Below are 9,555 nucleotides of genomic sequence, written 5' to 3'. Positions count from 1 at the left end.
CACTCCTGGCCTCAAAAAAGCCTCCCCCCCCAAAAAAAAACCCAGTTGTATCACTGTCTCAGTTTCAGAGAATGTGGCTTTATTTCAAAGTAAAAACCAAAGGGGTACAAAGGATTATAATTATTCTTAAACTTGGAAAACTGGTTGGGCTGCTTTTGCCTGTGTTATTCCCCTCTTCCCACCATTTTATCACTCTTGAATGCTAATCCAGTCATCTGTGCTGCAGACTCTTATTCCTGGCCTCAAACAAAATGAAGATCATCTCTTCCCCTTAGCAGATTTAGGTATGTCTCTCTTGTGCACTTGTGAGTTTCAGAGTAGCTTCACTGTTTCCCAAAGAGCTCTGAGAATCATTTTCTGAGAGTATTAGAAAACCTTCCTTAAAGGATTATCCAGAGCATTTCTTTGTAGTCATGGCAGTTAAACAGGTTTGAAACAATGCTTTGCAAAAAAGAGAGAGCTATTTTTAAAATGATTGTCTGTTTTTTGTAAAAAGAAATTGCATTTGAAAATGATCAGACTTTGGGTGAAATCTTTATTAGTGTGGTGTGGGAGTTTGCACTCACATGACTTTTGGCGTGGCCTGTTTCTTCCTTTTCTTCAAAACATCCCTCTGGTGGTCTGCAATCTGTAGTCTGTACTTCCTGAGCATCTCATGACTTCCTTGGGTGAGGTTTCCTGAAAGCACTAGAAATTGTAGAGGTTGTCTACCATGCCCACGATAGCTGCCTGATGGTTGATGTTTTTAAAGTAACATCTTCTTTTACTTTTAAAGTGATCCTTATGTGGATGTTGTGGCACTGTGTTTTGATTTTAAGGTAAAAGGACAGACCAGTTTCATGCAGTTGGTAGCCAACCTCCTCAGCTTCCTCCAGTTTGACTTAAGCCCAAGGAAAGAAATCATGAGATAACTCCTCCCATGTGGCTTTTTCAGATCAGGAAGCACAGACAGGCAAGAGGGCCACAGAGGGCTGGAGAAATTGATTGAAACAAAAAAACAAAACCCTACCACTGCTGGCCACCTTTGCAATGAATGATAAAAGTAAGTAAGCTCAACCCCAACTCACCGTAAATGCAAATACTTTCTGAAGTGCACTGAGAAAGAGGCAGAAAAATGCAAGCATTTTCTCTGGAAAGGAAATTTTCAAGGAATTAGAAGACAGATTTCAGCACAGCACAAGTTTAAGACAAGGTTAAATTGGTTTGTGTTGGCAATGGCTTTAGTTCCATCACAGCCCTAGTCCCCACCTGCTCAATCCCAGTTCCACAACCTTATCCACAATATAGTTATTTTTGTTTTGGTTTCAATGGAAATTCATCTTCAGAAGGCCACTGGAAAGAAGGAATGGGAGAGGCCACCCCGTCTCTCAGACACGGCGTATTTTCATCTCACTTCTCTTGAGGGAATAGTAGAAGCCCTTCCACTGGGCCCAGTTAATGCCACTTGCATAGGAGAGGTGGGCCCCGCCAAGGTAGAAGCCATTCAGGTTGGAAACATGACAGCTCTTGAACCACCAGGCACCCGAAGACAGCGCCGCACAGTTCTGCACAAAAAGGTCTTGGTCCCTGTCAAATGTGGAGAACTTCTGGCCATTGTGGTAGGTCAATGAGTCACCTGGTGGGAGCACAAAGACAATGGTGTGACAAAAATGTGGATTCCATAAAGCAAGGGTGGGTAATCTGTGGCACCTCAGATATTACTAGACTCTCAGAAGCTCATTGTGAAGGTCAGCGGTCAAGGATGATGGGAGTTGTTGCTCTGCAACATTTGAGGTTAGCTATCTGCCATGAAGCCTGCTGGAATAAAAAGCTGGAGTAGTGTGCTTACTTTAGAGTAGATTCACTTGCAGCTAGGGGGCCTAGCTTGATACAACTGGCTGTTGGCATGCTTTCCAATGAGTGGACTTTCTTGTGATCTGAATTTCGGGGCAATTATACTTAACCACACTGATGTATAGAAATTTCCCCCAAAGTTAAGAACCAATCCCTGGGAGGGGAGTTTGATCCAATGCATTGTCCTTATGTGACTCATAACCAGGACTTCTGGATTATATGGTGTTGAATGGGATTGGAGGTCACTTCAGGACTCTCTATAACAGTAGCAGGGAGTCTGTTCCTGGACCCCCATCAGCTATACTGGCTGGGGCAGATGGAAGTTAGGAGTCAAACATATAGAGGTCCACACGTTCCTCAGTGCTGCACTCCAACTCCACATATCCCTGACTATTGTCCATGCTGGCTAAGACTGATGGAATTTGAAATCCAACAACATTTTGAGGGCCTGAAGCTTTCCACCCTTGCTATTGTAGTTGAAGGATCTATTTCAGGGGGTAGAGCCAATGTGTTAGGAGCTAGCACCCTACCCAATCCTGGCTATGGGGTGGGGGGCTGAAGTAACAGTAGAAAGGGATGACTAGTAACTTTGCACCCACAGCCCCTCACCTGCTCCCCCATCAATAAAGCCAGACACATGCAGTGTGTAGCCATCCTCTTCTGCACTTATAGCATGTGGCGACAGTGAGAAGTCCGTATATCTGGCAAAGACTGTACTGTTCTCAAAGTCCTCCAGCTCCACACGTAGTTCATACTTCTGCTTCAGGGTCAGGAGGTGGATATTTTGCAGCCCTGGACCATAGAGCAGATAAGAAGTATTATGGAGGAACCCAAACTGTATACACACAGAACAAAAGACAGCCACGCAACCACCCACTCTTTTTGTTGGGAGCTATGTATTGTCTGAGCCAGTGTCTTTGGACAGAAAAGTGGTGGGCAGGCAGAAAAATTAAGGGGAACTTGGCTGCATCTCCTGGCTCAAAGACACTGTAAACATGCTCACATTTTACATTGGAATTGTCTGGGCCCAGGAACATGTTTCAGCTGCTTAGGGAAGAAACCCAAACATTTGGTGTTCCAGAATGTCCTGGCAAAGTAAAATGTCTGTGTCAAGAGCCGGGGGGGGGGGGGGGGACAAAACCCATGGCCTGCTGAGAAGAGAAAAAGAGGGCTGGAAAAAGGTCTCACATTATACCCTAGATAACTGGTTCAAGAAAGTTATGTTCATCACTATCTCAAAGAAACTGTAATCTTCATGCAACTAAAGGTGATGCTGATCTTTCTGACTCTACCTGTTCTTAGCGGTTATTTATTAACTATGTGACAACACAGTCACTCAGGTGGCAAATCCCTGTCTGTAAATGGGCTGGAACCCCTTTCCTCTTATTTGCTTTGTTGTGCAATGTAAGCTGAGTTTTTCCACCCCTCTGACAGCTTCGTAATTATGGGCTCATTCAGACAATGGCTCATTCAGCCATGTTTCTAGGCACAGGTCCACACTTCAAAGGGTCCAAGAGTGTTTTGTTGGGTTTTCTTGTTTGCCCCAATGCTTTTCCCATGAAAACCTTCTCTTTACCACTAAATCAGAACAAACTGCAACCCACAGAAAACTTGAATTGTGTTAAAAGAGCAGGTTTTCATGGGGAAAGAAAAGTACTCAACTTTAAAGCATGGATCTGTGCCTAAAAAGTGCAGGGCAAATGGTAAGTGTGGATGAGCCCAATATCCATTCCATTTACTCATGATTTTTGACCAATTGGCTTTTGGATTTTATCATCAAAACCTCCTTGTATTGAATTCATGTTACTTTTTGGTTGTCAATGATTCATATTGTCTGTTTTGTTGTTGTTGTTTAAAAGGAGGGGGGGGGAGAAAGAAGGTATTTTCTATTACTCATTTCTATTTACCCAGCCAGTATTCACTGTCTGCTCTGCCAAAGCCAAACCGATAGTCATTCCATCCCCGAAAGAAACTGATTGAACCATTGAATCGTTTCTGGAAAACCTGGAAAATGTGGCGGAAGGGAAATGACAGCATTAATTTCTAATGAACTGGTACCCAATCATCTTCCCCACCCCTGCCACCAATGGCACTCCTCCCATCACCATGGAAAACAGGAATCCCAAAGTGGAGGTTACATGAAGGAGATGTTGTGCCTTCAAGGTATAAAAACAAAGATCCCTTCTTCCCATAAACATTCACTCCCTCCTGTGTTTTTAAAAGTAAACTGTATTTAAAGCCTGCCTTTCCTGCTGCCAAATACTCATGAAGGTGGAAAAATGTAAACAGTGAAACACAACAGAATATAAAAAATGAAACATAAGAAAATTTCAACTAGGGTATTTAAAAAATCCAAAGGCTAAAAACAGGGAACATTGTAACTATGCACTACAGTGAGTGAGTGCAATTATGCATCAATATGCTCACAAATGAGAAAGACAAAGAGAGAACGAGAGAGAGAGGACAATGGTCAAAAAGAGGAGAGAGATGAAATTATTTACCAAAAATCACACACAAACTTTGTTTCATTGTGGTGTCTTTTAGGGCCACAGTGAAACACCTGGGAAAACACAGAAACAGCTGAGCTACCTCCATTAATCTGCCCCAACCCTGTGATCCCTACTGCCAGGTTGAGGTGGATCTCCCATCCCACACTTTGCTCTTGTTACCGTCCATTTTCCATCGTCGGTGGTCATATCGCAGTACACAGGCACAGGGATATTGGGGCCCGCGGGATAAATAAGGTACACGCCATCTGTCTCAGAGCCTTGGTCATAAATGTCTTCACAGTCTAGTGGAAGGCCATCTTCGCAGTGTTGTGGCTGCCGGGCTGCCGTAGTGGAGGCAATATATATATATATATATTTTAGCAGAAGTTAAATGTATGTGCTCAATGTAGGGATGTTGTGGGAGAGTCAACTCTCCTCCTCTGCATTCATCTAACTCCTCACATGTGGAGTAGAATTGCTGAATAGGGTTTATAGGTTTAAAGCACACTCTTGGAAGGAAATCAAAACTTTCTGTGCCCCCCGGAACCTCACACCAATCCTTGAAGTGGGGATTGTGTGACAGTGTTGTTTTAGTCCATCAGCTTTTCCAAGCAGTGGGATGTTTCAGGGAGTACCTTTTACAGGATCAATTCCCTTGTAAAGAAAAGAATCCTGGAGACTTGAAAGCTACTCAGTGTAAGACACACCTAAGTCTATTGGTTGCACTGGACTGTAAGGCCATGATTTGTAAAGACTGTTTATTTACAAATGTAAATTAGCTCCAGGAAGCAGCCAAACATCCAACATGGGGGGGGGGAGAGACTCTAGCTCAGTGGAACAGTATCAGCTTTGCATGGAGAAGGTCCCAAGTTCAATAACCCACATGTTCAGGAAGTCCTGCCTGAAACTCTGAAGACCAACTTCCAGTCACATGCCCTGGAAAAACTGGGTCATCCTGGGGGTTTTTCCTGTGAGAGCATGGCATCCATAATTGGCGCCTTGCTCTCTTGTGATTTTGGGCCAAGATCTCACCCTGAAAAAAGCATTTTCTCCAGGTCTACGATCTCGGACTGGTCACATGACTTGTGCAGGATTTCAGACCCGGAAGATGGTGTCCTGGATTGGGGCCGCACTCTGTTGGAGGGTATGCAGTCAGTGTAGACTACTCAGCTAGATGGACCAATAAAGGTAAAGGTAAAGGTACCCCTGCCCGTACGGGCCAGTCGTGTCCGACTCTAGGATTGCGCGCTCATCTCGCTTAAGAGGCCGGGAGCCAGCGCTGTCCGGAGACACTTCCGGGTCATGTGGCCAGCGTGACTAAGTGGCATCTGGCGAGCCAGCACCAGCACTGCACACGGAAATGCCGTTTACCTTCCGACTATAAAGCGGTACCTATTTATCTACTTGCACTTAGGGGTGCTTTCGAACTGCTAGGTGGGCAAGAGCTGGGACCGAACGACGGGAGCTCACCCCGCCATGGGGATTCAAACCGCCAACCTAGCAATCAGCAAGTCCTAGGCACTGAGGTTTTACCCACAGCGCCACCCATGTCCAAAATGGACCAATAGTCTGACGTAATATAAGGCAGCGGCTTCTTATGTGTCTTGTCGAATTCTGCTAGTCTTTGGTGTACCATTAATGTCCCCCAAAGCAAGAGTGTGCCCTAAGAGACCCTTATTGCAAAAAAAAAAAAAACCCCAACCCTCTATATCAAAAAGAACACAAACAGAAAATAAACTTCTCTTTTCACTGCTGTATATATTTCAGCTGCCAAAATGTTTATGCTCAGCCCCTACTCAAGGATGTGAGTGTGGTCTAGCAAAGAAGGTGATGGATAGGTAGCTAGTTTCCACCAACCAACCATCAGAGGAGATGCCAGGGATTGAAGATGGGATCTTTTTCATGCAAAGGGTCCCTGAGCTATATGGCCACAATGGGAAGGGATAGGAATGGCAGACAATAAACATGAGGGGCTTGGGCAGGCTCCACATAGCAGAGTCAGTAGGTCTTACCTTCAGGGTTGATGGCCTGTCCTTGTGAGGTGGGCAACTGAACAAAGAGGAGGAGGAACAGCAAGCCTGGCTGGAACAGAGAGGCCTGGGAGAGCCAGGAAGAAAAAGCATGGTGTTTTAAAACATGGTGCATACTAGAGACATGACAGAAAACGTGGAGAGGTGCTCTCCAGGGTAGCTGGAGCAATAATCTGACTTGGCATAAGGCAACCTCCTATGTTGTAAGGATACAGTGGTTGTGGCGTGTGTGTGTATGTGTATGTATAGACTGCCTTGTATTCATTGAAGGAAAGGCAAGATAAAAATGTGATCAATCATTCTCTATTTCCAAGCTGTGAGTGTTATTGCTTATGTATCCAAAAGGCCCATTCACAAAAGGGAAGCACCAGCAGGCCTGGAGGAACACTGAAAATTGCAGAACACAGCACAACACAATTTCACGACAAATTAGTGGGGAGAACTAAGCAGGGGAGGAAGATCCAGAAACAGACCAGCAAGGACAGAACTTGCTCAGTGGCTACAAGATGCTGGCTGTCTTCTGGTGAGAGGTGGGGACAGAAAAGCTCTTTAAGGTGAATGGGACAGCCACTGGAATCCTGACATTTTGTTGCAGATTTCTCTTGTAACTACTACTAACAAAATTTCAGGGAAAGATTGTCGGCTAGTTTGGTCCTATGCTGAGGATCCTGTGCTGAGATTTCCCTTGAAGTAATCTGAGTGAGAAAGCCACCGCTTTGTTTTACTTGGAATTGAACTGAAGTTTTGGCCAACAGCCTGACATCCAGCAAAAACGCACAGCAAAGAAATCTGAGTTAGCATTCATGCCAATCTTGCTTGAAACAGCTCCCTCTTCCCTCAGACTGAAACCTAAAATGGACATATATTTTTAATCTTCAAATGCTTGGCTTAATCTTTGTTTTATGGCTTGTTCTGAAGCTTTCATGACCCCCCTTGAGCCCCCCCCCTTTGGAAGGTAGGGCAAATATTATACGTAATGGAATACCTGCAGTGGCATTAAACTCTCCTCCTTTTTCAGGCGTTCATTGAATTTGTGGAGGGAGGAATAGGAATCATTGCCTTCCATTCTTGCTCCCAATTGCTACCTGTATAACAACTTCTGCACACACAATGGGAGCGGGGAGGCTTTCTCTGTGCAATCTGCAAAAGTTGCAAAGTTTGTACAAACAACCAGATGTACTTTGGGTGATATCCAGTGTTATTCATACTCAGAGCAGACCCAAGGGACTTAAGCAACTGGAGTCTATTTATTTCAGTGGGTCTGCTCTTGGTATGACTTAACTGGATATGACCTCATTAAATCTGTATTTTAAAATTAGCTAATGGTGCCACTGCTTTTATAGCTTGTGCATCTCTCATTCTTTTTCTCCCCCTTATTTAATTTAACCTTACCTGTTCCTGCTCTCCTTGTCTCCCCACCTTTCCAGTCAAAATTAAAGAGTTGTGCTTCTGCTAATTTGCCAATCTCTACTATGGTTACAATATGTGAATAGTGTCACATATCACCAGCACCATCACTGATTGATGAGTCCTCCATAACATCCTGGATACAGATTGCTTGCTTGTTTTGGATCAAAGCTCTAGTAGTACGGTGGAATTTCTCCATTTAGAAAGCAGGCACTAGATATTGTTAGACATATGGCTAGTAAAATAAGCATGCCTGTGGCTTGTGGGGGGGGGGGAATGTCAATTGTAGAACAAATGACTAGATTTAGGAATGCAAGAAAAGCCCTCCTGGACCAAACACAAAGTCTCTCTAGCCCCGCATTCTGCTTCTCACTGCAGCTAGCCTGACTAATCCATGGAGCACTCAGGTAAGACATGAGTTCACTAGCCCTCATCAGTGTCTGGTTTTCAGAGATATACTATCACTGAAGCTGGAAGCTCCACTAGGTACTACGATGGGTAACAACCATTGTTAGACCTCTCCTCTTTTAAAACAATTACTCTCAGGTCATTGCAAGTCTTTGATCAGTGAATCCCATTAATTAAATAAATCTTACACTTATGTAGATCACTGCCAAAAGCCACTGATAATAGGGGGGGATATTGCAGAGCCCTGTGAAGAAAATTAGACCCAGCTTCCCACACCAACCACACACAAACAAATACCTTCCCCTCAGATACTACATTACCTTCATGTTGTCCTACAGTTCCTCTTCCTTTACTGTTCTTGTTCCTGTATTTATAAGTCTGGTGTGCAGATCTTTTCCCTGCTCCTTTAGAAGCTGTTTCTCCCACCCACCTTCCTCTTCTCCTCTTGCCGGGTCTGGCATGCAGCTGCAAACAGGTTGTCTATTTACCCTTTCCCACCCCCAATGCCTGCCCACTAACACCCCCCAAGGCCAGGGATCGGAGACAATATGTAAATCCTGGATTTATAGTCCTGCAAGAATAAGAAGCCAGGAGGGTTGGGAGTGTGAGTGTGTGTGGAGGGGGGGGGGTTATAAAACAACTGCAAGACAGGAAATGAAATTTGGGGGAGAGCGGGAGAGAGAGACTAAACAAGCCAAGAGCTTAGACACTGTCCAGGGCTCTTGGCACAGACAAGTTTTCATTATTCACCCTTTACACGCACGTGCAAGAAGTTGTGTGTGTGCGCATGCAATAAGGGAGGGCTAACTTCAAACTTTGGATGGAGAGAGTAGAATTATTGGCGATCAGGACTCTTCTCCAACAGCCTGTGGGATCCAGCGGTCTGTGGAATCCAGTGGAGTGTTGGAATTATAGGAGCCAACTTTCCTGGGTTTGGTGAGAGAGCTTTAGTGGTTAGAAAGTGAAGAGCCTGGGAACAAAGACCTCTGAAGGAACTTGATGTTCAGTGGTAAAAGAGAGAAGCCAGGGAGCCAAGCAGAACTGAGGGAGAACTGAGTAAGGGAGGGAGCCTTCTGCACAGTATTGCTGATGCCCTCCTCAACATCATCTGCTTGGCCACAGCCATGTTGTATTTCTTCTTCTTCTGATGTTGCTATAGATTTTATAGTCCTATAGATTCCAGATGTATATAGGCTTCTTAATGCAAGAATGGGGGTTTGACACAATGGCTGCCTGAGCACTCAGTTCAGTGTTGTGGAAGCCCAAATGGCTTCTTGGTATTGGGGGGGGGGGGGAATCTTCAGGCTGTGAAGATGAAGTCCAGAAGGCAAGTGAAAAAAGTCTCACTCCAAAGCCAACCAAACACCAAGCAGGGCACTATTTTATCC

The 9,555-nt window shown here is 44.7% G+C and overlaps 1 protein-coding gene across 1 annotated transcript; it reads right to left on the bottom strand.

Annotated features, from left to right (window-relative positions):
• Positions 1-62: 62 nt before the first annotated feature.
• MFAP4 (microfibril associated protein 4) lies at positions 63-8,775 on the bottom strand. The gene is made up of 6 exons (XM_083708430.1): positions 8,488-8,775; positions 6,335-6,419; positions 4,503-4,663; positions 3,741-3,837; positions 2,443-2,625; positions 63-1,615 (listed from the first exon to the last, which is right to left on the bottom strand). Exons 1-6 carry the CDS (start codon positions 8,491-8,493, stop codon positions 1,368-1,370), a joined length of 780 nt encoding a protein of 259 aa, XP_083564556.1. The 5' UTR covers positions 8,494-8,775; the 3' UTR covers positions 63-1,367.
• Positions 8,776-9,555: the final 780 nt, after the last annotated feature.

Source organism: Podarcis gaigeae (assembly GCF_964106915.1).
Source record: "Podarcis gaigeae genome assembly, chromosome: 13".
Taxonomy (NCBI): Eukaryota; Metazoa; Chordata; class Lepidosauria; order Squamata; family Lacertidae; genus Podarcis; species Podarcis gaigeae.
This window is presented reverse-complemented; position numbering and strand designations above follow the sequence as displayed.